The sequence below is a fragment of the Balaenoptera musculus genome, chromosome 15 (assembly GCF_009873245.2).
Source record: "Balaenoptera musculus isolate JJ_BM4_2016_0621 chromosome 15, mBalMus1.pri.v3, whole genome shotgun sequence".
In the NCBI taxonomy this organism is placed as follows: domain Eukaryota; kingdom Metazoa; phylum Chordata; class Mammalia; order Artiodactyla; family Balaenopteridae; genus Balaenoptera; species Balaenoptera musculus.
Genome location: NC_045799.1, coordinates 51,491,531 through 51,515,625, shown reverse-complemented (window position 1 = coordinate 51,515,625; position 24,095 = coordinate 51,491,531). Strand labels below are relative to the sequence as shown.

The 24,095-nt window shown below is 51.6% G+C and overlaps 2 protein-coding genes across 3 annotated transcripts in view; both read right to left on the bottom strand.

The window, feature by feature from the left end:
• Positions 1–11,438, bottom strand: part of KCTD5 (potassium channel tetramerization domain containing 5) — a 28,004-nt gene extending 16,566 nt beyond the window's left edge. For both annotated transcript variants that reach the window (XM_036826667.1, XM_036826668.1), the window contains exon 1: positions 11,154–11,438. In XM_036826667.1, the coding sequence (XP_036682562.1) occupies positions 11,154–11,405 (252 nt within the window). In that variant the 5' untranslated portion in view covers positions 11,406–11,438. The remainder of the gene's footprint in view (positions 1–11,153) is intronic.
• Positions 11,439–12,178: 740 nt separating this feature from the next.
• The window catches only part of PDPK1 (3-phosphoinositide dependent protein kinase 1), an 80,954-nt gene continuing 69,037 nt past the window's right edge, over positions 12,179–24,095 (bottom strand). Inside the window, 3 exon segments of the mRNA XM_036824938.1 lie at positions 12,179–17,522; positions 17,947–18,099; positions 19,113–19,170. Of these exon segments, the coding sequence (XP_036680833.1) occupies positions 17,406–17,522; positions 17,947–18,099; positions 19,113–19,170 (328 nt within the window). The 3' untranslated portion in view covers positions 12,179–17,405.

The following is a 24,095-nucleotide window of genomic DNA, read 5'->3' as shown; positions in this document are numbered from 1 at the left end:
CTTGGACGTGGTGAGCCCACGGTCCCCAGAGCTCACTCCCACTGGGAGGAATCTCAACCGTGAAGCGGAGTGCTGTGTTAGGGCCCCCTTCTCACTCATGAGCATCAAATCTGGAATTTCGTGTAATAAACCTGGTGGTTTCACGGGTTTCCTCCCGAGTCCACAAAGCTGTAAAAACCTGCTCTCCTCAGATCAAATCTGGATGTGGGGCCAGCGGGACCCGGAGCCTCGCTGATGGGTGGGCAGGCCCCGCTCAGCCTGGAGCACCTCTGCCCCTTCCTCTCTCCCACAGGCCCTGGGTGCTCAACCCAACCTCCTGCCTCGATAGGCCACCGCCTGGTCCCCCCATGGGCTTCCTAGCCCCCAGGGCAGCATCCAACCACACACAGACCCCCAACTTCATCTAAGGAAGCACTGGTCAGATGTTGTCCCAAGGGACCCTGCCTCCCGGCCTGGCTCCTCAGCCCTTTCTCCAGACTCCCTAGACCCCTCTTCTCCAAGCAAGGCCAGAAGACCCCTGGGACAGGTTTCTGGAAGAATGATGCTTCAGCAGCCTCCCTACTGGTGAAAAACAGCCGCCATTTCCTACAAAGGGGCCGAGGTCTGGAAAGAAAAGGATGGAGCTGCCGCAACACGGAATCCAGGGGCTCTTCCCTGCACCTTGCCGATGAAAAGAGCCCAAGCGTGACAAGTGCAGATTGCCAAGCTCAGGAATTATTCATCGGCTCACTGCTACCTCCACAGACAGCTGGCAGAAGATCGAGAAGGAAAGATCAGACAGGGACTGGGCTCATCTCCGCCCTCAGGACACCCCAGGGAGCCTCCCTTGTCACACGGGGCTGAGGTCCCACGACAGGGCTCAAGGCCATGCCACCAACACACTGGGTATCTCGCTCAGCACTGGGAGTGGGCGGGAGAGGAAAAGGAAGTGACCCAGGCCTCCAAAGCCTGGAGGGATGGGGGATGGGACAGAGAAGGAGGGAAAGGAGGTGAGCCCACAAAACTGTGGTGGTGGCACGCCCAGGGCCAGGTGAGAGGGCCACCGCCCAGATGCAAAGGGACCCCTGACCAAGCACTGGAGAGCACTGGAGAGCCAGCGATGGGGCTGGGCCTCCACACACCAGGCTGACCCGGAGAAGGGCAGGGGCGGGAGGCCGCTGAACAGGGGTGGCTTTTTCACTAAAAGGCCACGTGGCCAATGCTCCGAAGAAACTCCTGCCCAGGCCCAGCCCTCAGCTCGGCGCACATCAGGCCAGGCTCGTGGCCCCATCTTAGGGTGCCTGAGGTGAGGCCCTCTAACCCCGGGGGGCTGAGGACTCCCCAGGAGAGACTGGGGACCCAGCACCCAGGCTGGCAAATGCAGAGGCAGCAGCAAGGGGTTGGGGGACAGCACGCCCCCACCAGCCTCCCCAACATGCTCCCGCCCATACCCTGTGCTCAAAGGCAAGTGGCCTCCATGCTCAATTACCCAGCCATCCAAGGGAGGGGCAGGCCCGTCGCTGTGTGGGGACCCCTGCCTTCATAAAAGGAGCAGCCTCACGGATACTTCCAGAACAAGGCCAAAGAGTCCAAGGCGTTTGCTGCTAACTGGGCTGGAGCCCAGGCCCAAGGGTGGAAGAGCAAAGAGGACCCCACCTGCGTCTCAGGGTCTGGAACCCAGGCTTCGTATCCACCAACAGACGTTCCTGGTGGCCCACCCGGAGAACAAGAGAGGCTCTGGTCCCTGGAGATGCCGGGAGCACAGCCGGGAGAGAGCTGGCACCACAGCGAGGGGGGCACAGAGCCACAGTTGGCGGGAGCACGGAGGTCGAACCCCTGGGGTCCAGGCTCACGCTCGGCTACTCAAGGCACATTGCTCCTCTCTCCAGGCCTCAGCTTCCCCATCTGTCAAATGAGATACTCAGCCAAGAGGAGGCCGGGGGCCCTTCTGGCTCTAACGGTCTGTGTCTAGTCCAACATCTCTTCAAGGTGACAGAGCTGGGCTCGTGACCTGTCCTGGGGGCTGGGACAAATTCCAAGGCAGAGGAAGCCACATGCTCTGGCCACAGAGATGGGGAAGCACAGAGCCAGGAGACTGAAGCACACACCTGGCCGGGCCCTCAGAGGCCTGCGCCTTCCATGCCTCCTCCCCGGGTAGGAAGCGAAGGCAGTGCCTCCAGTGACACCCTCCCCACCCCCCCCACCCCCACCGCACAGTCCGTGGCTTATCTTAAAAACCCATGTGAAAACCTAGAGGAGGCCATCCTGGGCACTCAATCCACACATGGGTTTAGAAAGCTGGGGCCGAGAGCACCCCAGAAAGAGAGGCCTGGGTGCTGGGCATCCAGACCTGCACCAGAGCACTGGCTGCCCACAGCTGGGCACCAGCTCCCTGGGTGTCCCAGGACGCACTGCCTGAGCCGGCCTCCAGGGGACTGGGGAAGCTGGAATGGGCTTCAGTTGGGACCCTTGTCACCCCATGCTTCTCCCACGTGGTGTCACCAGCTGAGGCAGGAAGCTCAGTCCAGCAGCTGCCACGCTGGCCCCAGCAGTGTGGCCTTAGCACTCCCTCCCGGGAGGGAAGACCCACCCACCTAGACCTGGAAATGCAGGCCCATGGGGTGACCCTAAGATACTGAAGGTCAAGTGGCCATCCCCTAGCAGTGACAAGCCCGCCCCTCCAGCCCCGCCACTGCTAAGCAGACTTTAGGAGGCTTCATGGCAGCTTCCTCCATGGACCCCACAGGACTCTCTGGCCCAGTTTCTTCCCGTGGATTTGTTTTGATCTGATGGGCTTCATTAAGAAACAAGGACGAGGACTTCCCTGGTGGTCCAGCGGTTAAGAATCCACCTGCCAATGAAGGGGACACGGGTTCAGTCCCCGGTCCGGGAAGATCCCACATGCTGCGGGGCAACTAAGCCCATGCGCCACAACTACTGAGCCCGCGTGCTGCAACTACTGAAGCCTGCATGCCTAGAGCCCACGCTCTGCAACAAGAGAAGCCACTGCAATGAGAAGCCTGCACACCACAACAAAGAGTAGCCCCCACTCACTGCAACTAGAGAAAGCCCACACACAGTAACGAAGACCCAGCGCAGCCAAAATTAAAAAAAAAAAAAAAAAAAAGAAAGAAATTAAGAAAAAGAAACAAACAAGGCTGAGACTCTAGGGTTAGGAGAGACTGGGCAGCAGCATGTTGGGGCGGTGCTCTCATCCTACAAGGAGTGCCAGGGCCCCCAAATTCCACTGGGCTTTATCTTGGGTAACAGCCCAGAGGACCGCAGACTGACTCTCGTTTAGAGGCACCCAGGCAGGAGCTCTGGAGGAACGCCGTCTTCCAGCACCTGAGCCCGAGCAGCACTCGAGGGTGTACGCGTGCCGGCAAGGGCTGCCTGCACGCTTGACTGTGACCAGGCTGCGACTGACACGGGCGCCAGGGCCCTCGGCATCTCATGTTGCTTGTGTTTGTAAGTGGCCCTGGGGCCTCCATCCTAAGGCATAAATAAAGAAAACTACAGAACACAGAAAAAGAGAAAATACCAAAACATCCCAAATTCAGAAGTCTCAGGCTCGCTTACGCAAAAGCATAGAGAGAATGGTCTCTGTGACACCCACACCAGCAGCGGAAGGGGATGTCCGAGGCTCAGCCACCGGCAGCTGTGGTAACAGCACCCCATCCATCACCTGCTCACGGGAGAAGAACCTTGTGATGTGCACTTGGCATGGTCACACTTACAAAAGGCAGCAAGACACGAGGATCTCTCTCCTCCCTCCCTCCGTCCTCTCCTCAATTTATATAACAAGCGTGTGCTACATTTATATAGTGGCAAGGCTTGAGGTTTTTGGGTTTTTTTGTAAAAGAGCCAGAATTAAGATTGCTTGCTTGACAAATCATTTTTCTCTATTGATTATCCCCACTTCTCACTGAGTCTGCATTTGACCTACTTGTGAGGTGCTGGCTTTTAAAATATACATCTATCCTAAAGGCATAAAAGAGAGAAGTGCTGGACTTGGCTCTTGAATATTTAATGGCGGTCATGCCCGTCAGGTTACACACTGTTTGCTGGGGGCTCACTGATGGCCAAGTTGGCCGAATCCCACTCCAAGGGGGCCCAGCCTCTGAGGCCGAGCTGCTGGGCTCCAGGGAACTGTGAATCCTGCATCCCTGAGCCTGTGCCGCAGAGGGAACGCCCTGGCCACGGCCAGGAGCACCCTGCCCGCAGTCACTTCTCTGAGAGGAGCCAGCAGGCAAGACAGGCCAGAGCCCATGTCACATGCTCTCTGAGGAGACCCCTGACCTGCAGTCCCAAAATGGACGGAGGCAGAGAAAATGATCCTGATTGGAAACCCGCGCAGCCCCACCCCGTCCACTCCCTTCTGAGCAGCCCAGCAGCCTCACCCCTCGGCGCTGGTTAGGAGGCAATGCCCTGACAGGGCCGCTGAGGTTCTCCCGCCCGCCTGTGCCTGGTCCTCACGTTCAAGACAGATTCGAATGCACTGCCCGGTGAAACATCGTGGGTCCAGGGCGGGCCGCCGGCCCCCTTGATAGAACCATGCACATGGCCTTGAAAACGGCCATAAGGAACGAGGGTCGAGGAAGTCAGGCTCTCAGGCAAGGCTGTAGACGGAAATGCATTCTGTGGTCAAGTCTCACTCGAGCTCTGTGCATTCTCTGGAGAGGCCTGCACCTGGCTCCTTTCTATCACCTTCCCAACTTCCACAAACACACGAGGAAATGGAACACAAGAAACGCATGGTCACTGGAGACTAGAAATGCAAAGGGTTGAGTATCCCAAGCTAAACGCAAGATGTATTCTGTCAGATTTCCCCATTTGAAATCTAAACGCAAAAGCATAGAATTTTCTGTACACAAACATTTGCAATCAACATAATTAGAAATAATTTTCACTCTGAAATTATCCATTTAAGTGATTCTGTTTCACTTAAAACCGTCACCTCTGCCCTCTTTTCTCTTTTGTTTTCTACAGTTTGTCAAATCCTTGACCTAGAAGAGGCCTTAGACATCACCAATTACAATGAGGAAACAGAGGCCCAGAGGCCAGAGACTAGAGGCCTGTCCAAGCAGCAGATGTGGCAGAACTATGCTGACGTGTGTGGGAGTGCTGGCTGCTTCTGACTTAGCTTTCCCCATATAAGACCCTACGATGCCCTGTGTACACCTGGAGATCGGAAACCCTCCGGCACACACAGGGAATAAAGGAAAAGCAAGGGCTCTGGGTCATTCCCACCCTCAGATCTCACCAGCACCGAGCTCTCAGGGCCCTGACCCCCGGTGCCTCCCAGTCCTAGAATGTGGCTTAGAAACAGAATTAGGGTGACATAGAGGACTCAAATGAGGCTCACTAAGAACAAATGCAAGAGGACGTGTGAAAGGACTCCAGCACATGAGGCTCCTGGTTATTCTCGTAGAACAAACGTGCTTCAAATTCACCTAAGGTGGCGGGTGGGGAGGGTCCCACCAAGCTCCACGAACAACGGAGATGGCTCACAGGGACCGTTCAGCTCAGCAGGACCAGGGCCTTCTTGGAGCAGATGCCACATCAACTGTGCAGACAGAAACAGGCATCAGGCCACCCCAGGGTGTGGGGCAGTCGTGGCAGGATTCGTGGGTGGACCCTGCCAGCCAGAGAGCCACCCGTCCAGGTCACAGCGCTATGAACATCTCTATCACAAGGCAAGGGGGCAGCCATCTGTCCGGATTTCTCAGGTACTTCCCTCCCTACAGACACTCCAGTTACAGAACACCTGCACATAAATCCCCTACAGATGCCACACTACTCAGCTTGGTGGCAAAAGAGAGAGAGAGAAACTAGGAAGTCAACTTGACATGGAAACAGGCGGAAACCACATCCGCCTGGGAGAGAAGCACCAGTAGGAAGAGCCCAAGGTCCCTGGCCGCAAACCTCCCCACAGTGGTTCTGCAAGCCTGGAGGCGAGGCCCCCTCCAGGCCCAGAGTCTCCAGTCCCCTGGACGCCAGTCACTCAGCTCAGGCAGGCAGGACATTCTGCAGCCAGGACGCCCCGCCAGGGGTTCACACCACGCCCGCTGCTCCCAGGGGTGCCCGAGCCCTCCCCAGCAGCTGCCCCACAGCCACCGCCCTGCTGGCTCCAAGGCGGCCTCTGTTCTCTTCCTACGTTCGGCCCTGCCGGCAGATCCGGTGCAGAGTTCCCCCTTCCTTCTCGCTGGGGCTGAAGAGCAGGCCCACGGCTCCTCTGCACCCTCGCCCACCTCCCCTCCTCACCGAGGACTGCCTGGCGCCCAGGACTGCCTGCCTCTCCATTACCTGTTTCGAAAAACCTACCTTGGCCTATGTAGTGGCAGTGATGGGCTGGCCCAGCTCATCACCTCCAGAACCAGCCCCAACGGAGCCTGACTTGTAACACCAGGCCAGGATCCTGGAAGCCCAACCACTGAGGAAACTAAAACCCACAGAACATAATACGGATGACGAGGAGAGATGAACGGTATACACCCCCGCTCAGACGCCTCCCTGATGCCACAAGCCCATCGCAGACACACATGGAGGATGGTACTGAACTCTGGAGCTGTGTTCTCCAGGCTCGAGGGCATCAGGTTTCTTGTACAATAACTCGATGGCTGCCCAGGAAGCTGCGCCCCTCCCCCTTGGCACAGGCTCCAGTGCCCAGAGTTGGGAACCGGCCCTCCAGGGCCTGTCCTAAGAAGTGTCCGTCTGGGACGCAGGGGGCACTGAAGGGCCCGGCTTCCACACCCCACCCTCTGAGGCCGGCCCAGCAACCAGAGCTACCTGCCAGCAGCATGAGGTTTGCGGCAAGTGAGGGAGCGTGTAATAAGTGACTAACAGGAACAAAAACAAATTCTGAGGGGGACAAAAAAGCATTCTTGGTACATTCTTTCTAAAAACAAAGTACAAAAGTAAAATAAAGACTACTAAGAGCCATCTCTAATTCCTGCAACGACCCAGCACCAGGCACTGTGTGGGGGAGGGCTCATATTCCTCAGCTTCCTTAATTCTCACAACTCCTCCTCTGTGACTCCGCTCAGAGAGATTCATTAACTAACCCCAAATCGCAGGGCAGGTTAAGTTGTGGGTGGAGTCAAAGTCAGGCCTGAGTCCAAAGTCTAACTTGGCCACCATGAAAAATGCCCCGTACCCCCAACACCCACATCCCACCAACTCCAGACCGGAATGTGCTGGGCGCTCTGCAGTCTGGGGAGAGCACCAGTGCTCAAGGTGGCCTGCTGGCACCCTGGCCACACAGACCCCTCCCTGGGTGCCACACAGAGTCAGCTCCTCTAAAGGACTTTAAAGATTCCTGGCCCAGTGAAAGCTGTCCTTGAGCATCCCTGGAAAGCAGCCATGTGCACCCACTCCAGGGGAACGCAGCCACAGACAAGCCATAAGGAGCTGGCATCTCTGGGTTCCCATAAAACTCTATTTGCAAAACCAGGCAGGTGGACCGCAGCTTTCTGACTGCTGCTCGAAACCAAGACCAGTCACTGTCCCGCTGGCCAAGAGCAAGTGAAGGCTGCCCGTGCGGTCGGGGGAAAGAGGAACTGCTCTGCAGTTGACGACCACTTCCTCCCAGCCACCCTCAGACGGCTGACGGCTGTGTCCGATGCCCCAAACAGCTCTCCTCACTAAAGGCAAGCCCTTCCTCAGGGCTTCCCTGCTCAGGTCCGAGGGGCCCTGTGGAGAGGTGACCATGGCATCCACGGCGAGCGAACCCCCACTGCACTGGGCCACCACCTGCCCAGGGCCTGAGCCAGGCGTGGGGTCAGGGCTGAGAATACGCTCGGAGCCAATCCTCAAGCAAAGCGTGAGACGAAATGCACAGTGGCTCGGGACCCTCACTCCTGGCCTCAGACCGGAGACCCAGCCCTCTCACTGGAGCTCACGATGCTCTCAGCCTTTCGCCTCTGACTTAGTCACACGGAACATAATCTGCCGTTTCACTCTAAGTAATCCCCACTTCTCCTGCCAAGCAGCTTAAAAGATAGTCCTTCCACCCACACCCCCATCACTTAGCCCTGTCCGTAAAACTCCTTTCACTCACTATCTTTCTAATCCTGAAACTCTAGCCAACACCAAGTACGCTGGGGGTTGGCACAGGCAAAGAACTGCAGAGGACATGGCATGTCATCGGAAGCACCTCGACGGCCCCACCCCTCAAAGACCCATCTGATGCCACCACATCTGCAACCCCAAAGCCAGGACGACGGCCCTGTTGAAGGGCAAAAGCTCATGTGAAACACAGTTTTCTCCAGGCCTGGCTCAGGTGCAGAGACTGAATGCCCCCCAACCCCAAATCCTACTTAATCTGAGTGGTTTCAACCACCAAGTAGTATTTCTGTTTCCCTTTTATTCCTAAAGTATCTCCACACTGAAACAGGGACTGATTCAGCTCTGAACAAACTCTAATCTGTTTTCAACAATGCCACTGGGCCAGGTACCATGGAATACAGAGAGATATAACCCAAATGAATCACATGTCGAGTATTTACAAAGCACTTCTGGGAAGGAGTGTTACACCTGGCCTGCCCCTGATGGAACAGGGGAGAGAAAAATGACCCAGGATAGCAGGTGAACAGATGCCGAAATGAATAACACAGACACAGCCCCACTGGGGAAGCACCAGGAGGAAGTGAGAATTCACACTTGGGCTATCTATAGAGAGAACTTCGTGGCAGCAAGGGCCCCGAGTCAGAACTGGAGACAAGAGGGTAAGGGTTTAGCGGCTTGGGGCACCGTGGGCAGTGGGTCCCAGTTACAGCCCAGCTCCCCACCCTCCCTAACAACCTGTCGGCTATTTAACAAAGCACTCCTCCAGAAAAATGTCCTGACACCACCACTCCCACAGGGCTTCATGACTGAGCTCCCCGCCAGACACTGTGCGTTTAACAGCAAGCTCCAGGTACTCTCCCAGTGAACTCCAAACCCATCAGGCTCCTGAAAGATTCCAGATCTTCCACTTCTTGGAACTCCTCCCCCTGATCTCCCCACCCAACCCCGACCCAAGCACTACTCTGCAAGCCCAGGTGCTCAATGAACAGGAGACAAATGCCCAGCAGGAAATCTTCCACCAGGTGCGTCCAGCCCTGTGAATATCTGTGAGGTATGCTTTCATCAATCTTAACTATGAGGTCAGGGCTTGGAGATTTTTACATGTGATTCAACATCCTGTTTCTCTTCCATCACATAATTGCTAGCATCCCACTCTTCCAAACACCCCTTTCCCTCCAACCCTCATCCTCAGATTCCTCACTCAAGGTTTAATGATCTAGGAGTGAATCTCTGGGACATTCTTTCATCAGAACCAAAGGGGGAAAAAACTGAGAAGAATGAGTACCTTATACATTTTCTCATTTGAGGTAAAACACTCTACGACCATGACTAATGGGAATTAGCATTACTCCTTTCTGGCAAATTCACATCGTGGCTAAAACTAACCCATATTTACTATCAACTATTTTATGAGACAGAAACTGTATCTGCTGCATTACCTTATGTTCTAAATTTCAATTTTACAATTGGGAAATCAAATGTGGTTAAGTGGATGATGGTGAAAAAAAGCAACTTCAACATAGACCATACTCTGATAAATTACCCTTCCCCAAAGAACTACTATACAGTAAAGCATAATTTTTTTAAGTAGTCTTGAGACAGTAAAGACTTAACTGGGCAAACTACAGTTAATCAGCTCTGAATAATTGTCTCAGTGCTGAACAGACAGCCATTGCCTCAAAACAACCCAATGGACAAGAGCAATGTAAAATCGGACTCAATATACAAAAAAGAAACGCTCAAGTAGAAATGCAAGTGAATGACCACTAAGGCCCACTGTTTAAACAGAAAAACAAAACAGTAAAACATACACCCACGCTATAAAAGGAAAATCATAGCTAACAAAAGCTTATTTCTATCCTGGAGATGACTATCATTTTCTGGGAGGTCAATTCTCTAAGAATGGAGAGCTTGGTCAAATGAGCAATGGAAACAGCTGGGGGGGTGGGGGAGGGTACCGGAGCGCTGGCATCTCAAACCCTGATTTCTACCCATGACTGGTGGTTTTGTGGTAACTCGAGTTCTCATTTCCCGATCATAAGGTCATGCCACACAGAGGATGGTCTGTGTCAGGCTTCTGGATCTTGAAGACGGATCTGAATCTTTCTGGGAAGCCTATGCCTGGCAAATGCTGGGCTGGCAAGGCACAAAGCCAAGTGCAATTATGTAGGCTCGAGTGAAAGACACAGGAAAGTTAGAATAAGGTTTGTGAACTGCCTAGGATAAATACAGGTAACAATTATTCCTCCAACAGAGCCTTTTATGAGTTTCAATGCTGTTCAGCTCCAGAGATATTCTTCAGCCACACAAGTCTTGTAAAGGTAATAATTAAAATAGTTTCTAGTACCATCTGCACAACAGTATGAGCATTTAATCTGATGAAAGGCAATCAGCAAACCAAGCTAGAGATTCCTATCCTTTTGAGAGGGCAATAGGAAAACTAGGTTAATTAGAAAGTAGATTGAAAAAGATTTCCTATTTTGCCCTTCCTTAACACCCCTAAGCCACCCCTTAATATGAGCAACATTCCGTTTGAAAAATCACTCTATGGACGGCACTTTCTGAGAGTGCTGAGTGGATGCGTGTTGCGGCTGAAAACGATGGAGCACCAACTCTCTAAATGCAAGTCACTGGGAAAGGCAGGCCACCCGTGTCAACCCCCCACACCAACGTTAAGTCAAACGTCTGGAATGTGAGAAGATGAGAAGAACACCAGGGTTCTCGGATTCCAGAGCCACTAAGTACACTGGGACGGAGAAGAGGTGTTCTCACACCAGGGGCAAAACAATCTGCGGAGGAAAAGAAAGTAGATCCACAGCAGAGTCTGGGGTCTGCGAAACCTCCTCCACCGAAGAGCAGAGAGGGCGAGACAGAGAGACACCCCGACGTGGACTGGCTGGGGATCTTCGAGGGTGATGGGCGCCAGGGCGCCATCCTCTCCTTCCCCGGCCCAGGACAGGGAGTCGGGGGGCTCGGGTCGAGCTGGAGACGAGGGGAGCGCGGGGCTCGGAGCCGGGGCGGGTCTCCTCAGCGTGGGGCAGGGGGCGTGCGGCGGGCCGCCGACCAGGGCGGCCCGAACCCTCCTGGCTGGCCCGCGCGGCCCTCACCTTGTCCGAGTCCAGGTCGGGGTCGGCCTGGCACAAACGGTACAGGAAGGATTTCGGATCCCGGCACAGCGTCTGCCGAGTGGTGAGGAAGTAGGTGCCGCCGACGTTGAGCCGGACCCACTTGGACACGCTGCCGGGGCGCTGGGCTAAGGCGCCGAGCCCCGCGCTACAGCGGCGGCACAGGCTGCCCCCCAGCCCCGCCCCGAGGCCGCCCGGGGCCAGCGGCAGCAGCTCGCAATGATTCTCCGCCATGATCCCAGCAAGCCCCGCCACAGCTCCTCTCTCCCGGAAGCGTCCGGCCTTTAATACAGTCCTCCGAGCTCCGTCCCGCCCACAGGTCCGCCCTCGTAAAGCGCCCACCCCGACGTCACGCGGGAGGCGGAAGTTCAGGTCCGGAAAAGCGGCCGTCCGTGCTACCTTCCGGCCGGAGCCCGGCGCGGCGTGGTCCGATGAAGCCAATGCGAGCGGGCCGCGGCGGAGCCGGGCGTCGGCCTCTAGAGGGGTTCGCTGGCCTCTGCCGGGCACCTGCGTGCCCGGACGCCCGGTTCCCAGCCGCGAATCCAGGTCGTCCGACCCGAGCCCCGGCCAAAGGAAGAGCTACGTCAGCGAGCGTCTACACTCTACATGCTTTTTTATTACAAGACTACCGAGCATACGTGGAAAATTCATCATCCGGCAACTACATCTAAAGCACAAATATTTGAAAAAAAGAATAAACAGATTCATTAAATTATTATATGATTAAATCATCGACCAAATAGAAAATTTATATAATAAAGCCAGAAAAAAAGTTGTAAAATATAGTTTACAATAATTATTCACATTCAAGGCTGTACATCAATACATACAACAACGTGGCCCCGAACATGAATTCAATCCAAATAATTCATATATTAGATTTTAAATAACACAGACTGAACTAGAGGCCAACAATAGCCAGCAAATAACCTTATATAAGAATAAAAATACAAAAGTGTATATCCTAATATCATTGCATTATTTGTTTTCATAAGTTGTTTTTTTTTAATTTTTGCTTTGCCTGTACATCACAGTTACAGCTACAGACCAGGTAGAGAATATTATACATGTTCTAACTGACTGCCACCAACCTGAAAGACAGCTAACATACTACTGATTCATCCTATTTTGTGTTGTTAAGGAACAGCTACAGCAGCTCTAAATATTGCAAAAATTTGATTGCAATGTCCAAACTTATCATGACAGAGGCTTTTCATCAGCAAAACGACCCTTATTCATAGTCACTCAGCCAGATGGGTTAGACTAGGGTGGATCACACAGCTAAAAAACATTTGCCTTTTGTAAAAAGTTCTCTGTACATAAAGTTTGGGATTTCTTCATATTGAAGAAATGAATTCTGGGGGAAATTCAGGTATACATTTAGGCTTGCCCACCACGCTGTCTGAGCTACAGATAAAACTGCCCTTTGCTGGAACAGCTTCCGCCCCAGACCAGTTCTCCACAGGCGGCCTAATTTACAACCCTGCAATCTTGGGCCAGCAGCCTGCACCCCTCAGAGGCTCTGGGAGTGACTCCTGCCCCGATTTAAGGCACTTGCCATGTAGTCTGCCTAAGAGGCAAGGGCCACACCCACTTGAGTCACCATCAGTTCATGTTAGGTTTGGATATGAAAAGAAACAATATGTAAAAACGCATATGGCACCATCTCCAAGAATAGTACCTTCACCATGTTCTCATAGTGGCTGCAGCCTCTGCCTCATTCTGTGGACCAACCTGGGGAGAAGGGGATTTGGGGTGTCAGAGGGAAGGTAGGAAACCTACTTCTGCACAATCTGGCCATAATCTCTGGCATAGCCAAGTGGCACTGAGCATGGCACCTAGAAAAATCTTTCATGCATGTTTCACCTCAGAATTGACAGACCCCAAACTGAAGTGGAGAAATTAAGAATGAAACCAAATTTGGGTGGTCTGTACTTCAAGACAACTAGGCAACCTGCAACACTGTGGGCGAGGAGAGGGGATGAGAAATCATTAAATCCTTGTCAGCCAGGACAATCACATTCTACAATGAAAAAGCCTGGCCAGTGTGCTCTACTGAACTGCTAAGACCTTCTGACTAAGTCCCGCGATTTCAAGAACATGGGGGCAAACACACTTCTGTAAAATCTAGTTGTCTACATGGTTTCTTTTTCAAGTAGAGCCTTTGCTCTTTTACTGATTCCAAATGGCCCAATGTACTTTCTGAGTCTATAAACTTAATTACAACTCATCCACTAAGTATGTGGCAAGGTCAGTTCAACACTTTTTATCTCTGCTGACTGTGCAGATGCAAATTCAGTACCATTGTGGACACAAAGTACAAGACTCTGTAAATATCACCAAGCACTTGAAAGCCATAGCAGCAGGGATGGGAAGGTAACATGCAAGCACAACCAGGTTCTTTCAATAAAATAAGGAAATTGGCTTTTGGAAAAATATGTCACAAATGGCCTGCGGTAATGACAACATTTTAGCATTAAAAAAAAAAAAAAAAAGAGCAGTCTTATTCAAACATTCTTGGGAACACACAGCTTACCAGAAATTGATTTGTTCAGGATCTGTAGGACACAACTAAGAAAGTTCTGTACTGGAACTCTGAACATCTAAGCATCAGATCAAGACAGAGGAGAAGAGAGACTATACTAGCTTTAAAATGAACAAACTCTTTGACCCCAAAATACCACTTCTAAGAATCTGGGCAGGGTGGGGGCAAGGGAGATCAGAGTCAAAAATCAAAGATTTATAAGGATATTAATCACAGCATTATTTAAATAGTGAAAAACCAGAAACCATCTAAATGTTTTATAGCAATGAAATGGTCAGATAAATTATGATAAAAATTATTAACCATTAAACTCTACAATCATTAAAAACAAGGTTTTTGAACGACATTAAGATAAATACCAAGTGAAAAAAGCTGGGTGCAAAATGGTGCACGTTGCAATGTTCCCACTTCAGTTACAAAAGCAAACACACGTGTGCGGGTGGGGAGGAGGGGGCAGCAGGCTAGGCACCAAGATGCTCGCAGTGGTCTTTCCTGGGCGCTGAGCCTCCAGTTGATTTTTTTCAGAAAACAAATGTTTTAAGAAAGTACAAAATCACCTGGAACCCCATGCTGGCACCCTGTCCTCGGGGATCTGTGCCACAGACTGTCTCCTACAATTCCTTCAGGCCTGCACCACAAATACCACAGAGTAGCCCCCAAGGGGGCTGGGGTAGGTGCAGCTCCCGTCAGCTGTGGCATGACCCCAAGAGCCATCTTTCCCAAAGCAAGTCTGTAACCAGCCTCCCAAGAGTCAAGGTTCAGGATGGCAGGCACGCAGGGTGCCACTCACAGGGTGGGGCTTCGTGCTCCACATGGGGCTGCCCATTGCCCACTGGCCTGGTCAGGTCCACAGAGGGAAGGAAACCCCATCCAAACCCAGCTTCCTCACGTTCCCAGAGACAGGCAAGGCAAAGCAGGCTGTCTGGGCCAGCAGAGACTTGGCCCTCCTGGCCGTCCTCCCTCCACTCTGTGCCAAGAGAGGTTGCATGGTGTGAGACCATCGCTGCTTGACAGGTGCTGGCTTTGGTGCTTATCCCTGTCTTGTCCCCTCTCAGTAAGACACTCTTGGATCTATTAAACACCAGGGCATTTTCTTTCTCACCTTGGTTAAGACCACATTTATATATATTTCTAGGTATGTCTGCATGTGTACAGAGACTGACACCCGCGTCCACGTCTTAGAACATAAGGCACCTGCATGCCAGGATGATGGCTCAAAGGATGAGGTGGATAAAACTAAAGATGACATGAGTAAGCACAGGGTAAGACTGGAATATATAGGGGCCTTAAAAAAACAAAAAGGAAAGAGGACTCTGAGCAGAGAACGGTGACCTACAAAGAAGGGTTCAGCTGTCACTGGCTCAGGTTGGGCAGTCACTTCAGCTCTGCCAGCTTCGAGCTCAACCCTGAACCCCTTATTCTCTGGTTTCGGAGGTTAAGATGGAGCTTGTCGGTTAAGCCCAGGAGGTAGTGGCGCTATCCAGAGGGAAGAATGCAACGGAAGATTTGTCTCTCCCCGAGCAGCCCAGCCGAGTGCTCTTTTAAAAGCCAAATATCAGCTCTGCTTATTTCCCTGCAACCAGACACCCAGGAAAGACGCTGTGCAGGAGCGGGCTCCTCACCCTCCTAACTGCACACACACAGATGAGGACGCTCTGACGAGGGTAAATATAAACATGGGAGTGCGCCTGAAATCAAAGTCCTGAAAGGGTCAAGAAAGACTCACTTTCTGGAAAGCACGTGAACACAGGCAAGACTTTTCCAAAGTGAGGAGGAGGAAAGGGGGCTCAGTCTACGACCACACGCCCAGGGCACCCTGGGACGCCCCCAGGGCAGGCACCCCCTACACCTTGGTATCCTCGACACACACACACACACACACACACACACACACACACACACAGCCCAAGCAGAAACCCCTGGCAAACCTGGCTCCCACCTCTGCTCCCATCCAACCCCTCTCCCTGTCCAAGCACCGTGGGATTCTCCACATCCGAACCTTTTTCCTAGTTTAAGAGCCACTGCTATCATATCACTAAAACAGTTTAAGACATCTTTCCTCTACATGTGGACCAGTGGTCACACAGGGTGATGGATGGTTCGTTCGAGATAGGAGATGGGGGCAGGGAAGTAGTCAGGGGACCTTTTCTGTGGGAGGTTCTGTTGGTGCCTTTGTGAAAGTCTAAAGGAAATGGCAAAGTCATCCCTCCCCTGGGGACAGAGCCGTGTCTGTGAGCGGCAGCCTGCAGGCCACAGCGCCTGCTCCTCTCCCACCTGGGACTGAGGACTGCCCCCCAGAGACACCCTGGGCAGGGAGAGGAATGGCTGAGCCCTGCCTGGCTGACAGGCATTCTCTGTTCAGGGGGCAGCAGCAAAGACAATCAATGGACCAGTAAGCCCTGGACCATCCTAAGTGCACAGCAGTGTGTAGCCTCTAAAGAGCTAAAGGAAATAAGCCTGAAACTGGAGGAGAGCAGGCTGGGGCTTGGGTTCAAGTGTGGTGTTCCTGCCCCTCATGCAAGGTGAGTGACACTTTTTTCCAGGCAAAGTCCACTTGATGGGGACCAGATGACCTGGCAACATGAGAAGGCTTTTCGATTTTCACTGTGCATATGTAAAAACGCTCTGAGTTAGACTATGAGACTGTTCAACTTTAGCAGGAAAAGTGTGCATGTGGCAGCTGGGAGCCTGCCCTCCTCCGTGAGGCCTGGGTGTGATGGAGGACCATCCAGTGTGCCGACTCCAGGCACCTCTCAGCCCTGACTTAGCCCTCCACCTTTCAAACAAAACTCTCAGGAGGGGCCACCAGCTCTTACTCCTCCACAGGGAGGCCTCCAGGCCCATCTGCTGCACTGCCCTGGCCTCACACGGGGAGGGGAGGTCACTGAGCCCCGTCTCCTGGTGCACCTGGTGTTCCTCCCGGGCAGGTACTCAGTTCCCCACCTCAGAGGGCAACGCTGCTCCAAGGGATGACACATCGGAATGCTTGGCTGGCACCTTCTAACACAACAGCGAATCCATATTTCACCTGGACAACCTGTTCTACTTCTCAGTGCCTGAAGCCTGCCCGGCCAACACAACTCACAGACAGACAGCAAGGACCGCAGAAATCTCACAGCCAGGGTTACTTGAGGAGGCAAGCACGGGCCGTGGGGACCAGGCCATACACTAGGGACGCGAAGAAAGGAGCATACGGACAAAAGCCAAGAACTCTCCTGCCCCACAGAGCTCGGGGGCCACCCCAAGAGAGGTATGCCCGGCTCCCTGGTGAAAAGTTAGTTCCACGATGATCCAGGGGCAGAGAGAGCCCAGAGACATGCCTGGGTGGTCCCCTTGGCCACAGCAGGACCGGCAGGTGACAGGGCACATGGTGGAGAGGTGGTGCCGCGAGTCTGTCTACGAGTCCGGGCGGGAACCAGGCGGATGTGCACGATGCTGGTTCCCATGGCGAGCAGAGTGCGAGAAGCTCCACGTGGCACAGAGAGCAAGCAAAGCGACCCTGAATTCCTTTTCGTTATTGGTTTTGTTCTTTGTGTGGTTGGGTATTTTTCTTTTCTTTTAAATAAAAAAGCTGCAAGGTTCCGCCGTCTGCGTCCCCCTTGAGATGGCTGGCAGGTGGTCTGGAAGTGTCCAGGTGGCGGTGAGCCGTGCTGGGCACACGTCCTGCAGCGGGTGCAGGGCCGCGGGTGTCACTGCACGGCGGCATCCGGGTGGCTCTGGTATCTGTGCCTCCACACCTCCTGGATCTTTTTGCACCATTTGTGAGCATTCCCACTCGGGTCCATCAGGTAATATGTCCTATTCGGCTGCAGAGACAGAAACGTTTAACATTCTCCAGGGAGTCCCACCAAGACCAGCACTTCCACCCATCAGCAAGAAACTGTAAAAAGAAATCGCCGTCCACTGCAGCCACTGCCAAGTCCCTTCCGGAAGCACATGAGCATGTGAATTTTTTCTTTCCACATATGTGCAGAAATTAAACATACAGGTGATGACCTATGGCTCCCACAGGTCACCCCCAAACTGAAAACAAGCACAGGCATCTCCCAGCCCAACTCTGAACTGAGCCATGAACATTGGGGTCCCTGGAAGGTGGGAAAGAGGGAGACCACTGCCCCTCGACTCCAGATGCCTCCTTGAGCCACAGCATTTGGAGCTCTGAATGGAGGCACAAAGGCCCAAAGGCCTCTGAAGTGCCCTGCAAGGGAGAACTCGTGGGGACAAACTCACCGTGTGGACAAAGAAGGTTTTAAAATTCTTGGCCTCTGGTCGGAGTTCTTGTGACCATGGAATTTCACCTTTCAAGACTTTGTTGACAGGATCCACATAATATAAGTGTGGCCCTTCTGTGAGCAGTAATTGTCGTCGCCGTGCAAATAAACCCTGATGCAAATTAAGAAGAAAAAGAAAGAAAGAAGACACTGCTTGTTAAGGCTCAGAAGTGGATGCTGACAGCACTTACTGCTGCCTTGGAGGTTGGACTGTCAGAGTAGCTCCTGGCACAGGGACCACTGCTGGCCACCTGCCCACTCGCCTGGGACAGAGGGGCGTGCACACCTCCTCCTCACCTGGACTCAGCCCCTAAGGTCAGAGAGAAGTGGGCAGCACTCACTGCCCGGCCTGTCTGCCTCTGTGAGCTGGATCCCGACACCCCTGTGCCGGGCGTCATGTGGGGGAGTGGCCACACAGGCAGCACACCCGAGGCCAGCACACCGGCACACGGCCCTGTTGCTGAGTCGGCCAAGAGGGGCCTGCCCTTGGCAGTCAGGCCCCTGCCGCTTCTCCTGCCCTCTGCTCCACGCCGAGGCACAGTGTCCTTTCTGCTGGCGGTGCCGCCACAAGCCACCTTCACAGAGGTTCTCATGGCAGAGATGCCCCGGGGTATGGGAGGCTGAGTACGGCCAGCAATGCAAGCTGGGAGCCCGAACTGAGAAGGGCCCGCCGCAGCAGATAGAGAACATGTGTGGAGTCTGATATTTTTGGATACGTTAATCTATTTAATTAATCCATAAGACATAATAAGTAAGATTTCAAAAACAATTCTAATGAAGTAATAAACGACTTGCTGGGATTCAAACAGAACCTCCTCAACCAGACAGAAACCTTGACCTCAGTGAACCCAGCCTTGGGCACAAATCGGAACCCTGGCTCCCCAGTCAGAAACGAGAGTCTGCATTTCTGTCTGCCACGGCCTCTGCGTGCTTTCAAATGCCTCCCCTGAACGGCTGAAATCTTCCTCAGCTATGAAATCTAGAGATGATCTCTTAAAGGGAACCAAGACAAAGATGCTATGGGCAATGAGTTATACAGGAGCCCGAGGAGCAAGGCCTGACCCTGAGTGAGAACTGGGAGGAAGATACAGACGCACAGCAAGGAGCCATAGTAATCTAACTTACCTTGCGCTTGTCTACTGGACCCATTTTTAGTATTAAATTATTTTCTACAAACTGGTGCCTATAAAAAGAAGAAAACATGAATCAGAGTCAGAGACAGAAATTCTCCAAACTCCTCCCTTCAAAACAAACTCCCCGATGGCACTGTGAACTTTGCTTCAATCCTCTCCCTTCAGAGATCCAAAATCACTTCAGTAACGTGAGAAAACCCAAATGTACCTTAGCATGCAAGCCCTACTGCTTTACAGAATCTGCAATCTGTATGTGGACCAGGGTCCACAGATCCTAGAAATATCACCTACCCTCACCTCTCCTCAGCAGTGTTTGCACAGCAGGCGAAAGGCAGAGGGGAGGTGGTGGGAACACAAGTCCTCATTACTTTAAGCAAGGCTGGGGTGAGACGCAGAACCCCACCAGAGCCGGGAGGCCGCTGCGAGGCAAGCTCAGGATGCAAACTATTGTTCTCAAGTCACTTCCCCAAGCTGGAACCCCAACTCAGCGCTCAGAAACCACTGCACTGTTTAGAATCACAAATCCCTAAGAGAGCCAAGTGGGAAACTTGGTTTAAGAACATCTTATCTGGGGACTTCCCTGGCAGTTCAGTGGTTAAGACTTCACCTTCCAATGTAGGGGGTGCGGGTTCGAACCCTGGTGGGGGAGCTAAGATCCCACATGCCTCAAGGCCAAAACACCAAAATATAAAACAGAAGCAATACTGTAACAAATTCAATAAAAGACTTTAGAAATGGTCCACATCAAAAAAAAAAAATAGAACATCTTATCTGGTATTTCTACCATAGTAATAAAGCACTTGTATCCAAATACGGCAGGAATTTAGAAGGAAAAGTTTCAAATACTGGTTTTGACTTAATATACATTGTTAACAAGTATAGTCCACTTTGATTCACAGGAGTTTAATTTCTGCAGGTTCTCTCTTTTGGTTAAAGCTAACAGTTACTGCTTTATGTTCTGATTTTACTGAAATTCCTGATCTAAGGTTCTACTGTAGAAACAATAAAAGGCATAAGACAACTGTCACCTCAAACAGTGACAATTTTACCATGTGAGTATCTGAGCACATCCACCTGCTTCCCCTGGCTCCTCCTGAGACGTTCTGCCACCGAGCTTAACTGGCCCCCAGGTTTGCCCAGCCTAACACACCAGACCAAGGCCCGCTCCCCAGAGCCCACTGGGCTTCTCCACCAAGGCCCCATCACGGAGGACCCAGGCCCAGGTAAACTGACACAGCGTCATATGGATTTTGAAAACAACTAAGAAAAATGTCAATAATAACAAAAAAAGTGTTGTGACCTCTATGAGGAAAAGCGCGATGCTTCCTCTCAGATGTATTTAAAAACCAACCAAACAAAAACAAGACTTGAAACAAAGAAAAAAATCAAGGAGATTTTGTGAGAAGGAGACGTAATGAGGGTCACTGCAGCACAAGAAATACAGGGCCGAAGGGAAAGCCCCTTAACCAGCAGGCCCTACTATGTCAGAATGTATGCGTAGTAAAGAACCACAAACTGATAATAAGCGGAAGACTTTAATTAAATTATCGGCGGGGTGGGGGGGGGGTGGGGGGGTGGCGGGCGGGGCGAGTGCAGTCTAATCCCAGGCCGGTTAAGGACTGCACCACCAAGCCCTCCACTTAGCTGGGCTGCTGGGGCCGGTCGCCAGGGAAGCCTGACAGGCAAGGACAGAAGAAGCCTCAAGGAGCCTTTGCAGCCTCAGCTGGGTTAACACGAAGGACGGTTTAAAACAGTAAATTAAACAAGAGAACGAAAAAGAGAAGGGGCCAGTCATCTACGCTGAAAACAAAACAAGTCACCAAATACAGAGTAACAGACGTGACTACACAGGAACAAAAGGAATCTCTAACTACAAAAATAACCAAAATTCACATGAAAACAGGCTGGAGAAGATTTTCAGCAAATATTACCTATAAAGAGTAAACATTTGTACTCTAGAGAGCATACATAAAGCAACATAAAAGGCTTAAAACCTTGAGAGAAAACTGAGGAAGGACACAAACTGGAAATTCCCAAAAGGGAATTAAGTGACCACAAATTCTCAATGGCTCTAAACAAAGAAAGGAAATCGAGCCCCACTTTTCAGGCGTTCTACTGGGGTGCACTGGGGTGAGGTGAACGCAGGCGGGGCTTGTGGAGTAGCATTCTCACCCGCACCGCCACCACCGGCCCTGAAATGAGGAGGACTCGCTGAATACTGCAGTAATCCGGCTCCCAGGAATTTATTCTAAGGAAGAAAAGAAAAACAAAAAGGAGGAGCACAAATGTTCACAGCAGTACTAGTCACATGAGTGAACCTGAAGCCAGGGAAGCAGGCCAGCCCTTTCCCAGCCCTGCAGAGGGAGGGGCCCAGCTATCTCCTGACACAAGGCCGAAGCCTGCACCACACTCTCCCAGCTTCTCCCGAGACAGGAGAACCACGGGTGGCCCAAAGCGGGAAAGGCCAAAGCTGGGCTCCGACTGCACCCCGTGGCTGCGGTGAAATGAGCCCAGGAGGCAGGACGCAGAGTGGGTGGACGGAGCAGCCTGAGGCTCCACTGTCAGCATAAACACCCCAGTCCGTTCATTCATTCAGTTAACTAACCAAGCAGCTTACAACAGGCTACCGGTTATTGACCTACTTTGAAAAGCTTAAGGACTTAAAGTAATCATTTTGATCTTTTACTTCAGAAAGTCAATTCCCACCCTCCTGAAGAAAGCTCCCCAGGCCCCCGCCCCGCACTGGCACCTTCTTCTCTCTGGCAGGTGGTAGATGCCCGTCTGCAGCTTAAGCGCCGAAACCAGACCTAAGTCAGAGACACGCCTGATTCTCAGCATGTAGGTAGCATGTAGTTAGTGTGCAGACAGGGCTTTAACACAGCCTTGCTTTCTCACCCAGCCTCTGGCTCCCACCATTCAGGCAACAGTTGTCATTGCCTCTGTACAGATGTCAACACGGGGGCTGAGAGTCTCACGACTTCCCCACCATCATTTCACAAGGGGTAACAGTGCAAAACCCCCCACTTTTTTTGATTCCAAAGCCAGTTCTCTGCTCCTCACCCTCTCCCATCCCACCCAAACCCCGAGAAGACCAACCTCAAGGATATAAACCTGAGGCCACCAGCAAGTCTGGGCCATTTCAGGAGAGCGGAGTGAGTCTGCCAGGGCCCGATGGGCTCTACAACCACCTCGGGCAGGCTATCCACGCTGGGCTTCTAGGCAGGTGAGAGAGGACCACATGAGCACGGCCAGTTTGCTCTAAAATGCCATCTCTCAACCCTTCAGGTCTCAGGGCCCCTTCATACTCTAACTTTATGGAAGACCCCAAAGAGCTCTCCTTCATTTGGGTTAGATGCATCAATACTTATGTATAAGAAATTAAAACAGACATTTTCAAATATTTAATTCATTAAAAAACAAAATAAATCCATTCCACATTAACATAAATGATTTTTTAATTTTAAAAATAATTTCTTTTGAAAATGAAGGTAATTAATGAGAAGCATGACACTGCTGTACACTTTGCAAATCTCTTTAACATCTGGCTTCACAGAAGAGAGCTGGATTTTCACATCTGCCTCTGCCTTCACTCTACTGTGATATGCTGTCCAGGCTGAAGTACATGAAGAAATCATAAGAGTATTTTAATAGCCTTTTCAGATATTTGTGGGCATTCTTCTTTGATACTACACCAAAACTCCAGAAGTGCAGTTTCTTAAAGGTTAGCTGCCACGTGGAATCTGAATCCCCAAGAATGAATTTTTCATACTTTTGACATTAGAATCCACCAACCTACCTTGCACTTTGAATAGATCTTCCGCCCTTATATGAGTTTACAGCACCAAACATTGGTCATCTGGAAATAGTGGTTCACTGAGTTATGGAGATCTTCCAAATGTTGACAAATTTCATATTACGATATCAACAAATCAATTTATAAATATTGCTACCTTTCTCCCCAAAAAAGTCTTTAAATATTGGGAAGATGTCAAGCTCACAGTGATGAATAAAGTTTCCCACAATTCTAATTTTCACATGAAGGTTTTGATTTTATCATTGGTAACAAACACCAGCAGTTGTTTTCCTTGAAGTGACAGGCTCATTCCAGTCATTTTCCAGAAAAATGTTGGTCAAATAGCCAAGTCTGAACAACCAGTTTGTCAGTCAAACCTTCCAGTGAAAATGGTCTTCCATGAAAAGAGCAGCTCGTTCAGCTCCCAGCACAAACCACCACACAGCGCTTTTCTTGAGGTAGCCGTCACCCTGGAGGTGCAGCAGAAGTGCTTTATGCGTACTTCCCATTTCGTTCTACAGCACATTAATTAAATCAATCATCTTCAATGACCACTCCTAAGTGAGGCTGGCTTGTTGTCTTTTCCTCTGCCCCTGTGATCGTGTGGCTGTGAAGAGCCGGCTCTTCTCGCACCGCCTGGTGCCATGGCCGGGATTCATGACCTGGCACTGACAGTTTTACCCACCGTTGCTCCTGCACCATCACTGCACATGTCAACATGTTTGTTCCAGAACTGTGAAATTCAAAAGAGGTGCTCAACACGGACTGTCTCAGCACAAATTGTGCTTTCTGCCAAGCACTTAGGTAAAAGGTAAAAGAACCATCTTTCTTTGATGGTAAGTTGGGGTGAGCACCGGACAAATACAAGTAAAGCAGTGAGTCTAGTCCCATCTGTAGATTCATCCACTTGGAAGGCAAAAAAACAATTTGGAGGTAGAGATACCAACTCACTCCCTGTGTCCTCCGCAGCCACATCTTTAATCCAGAGAGTCGCTGTATCGTATCGTGGACCACCATTGTGGCCGGGATTCCTCTCAGTGGCTCTCATCTGCATCAATGGCATTCACTCAGCAGGGTCAATGGCTCGAGGCTCTTCAGCCTCCCAGCGCTTTTTAAGGCACTCCAGAGGCTTTCTGATGTTTGGCTCTGAAAGAGCTCATCACGTGTACACTTACAATATTC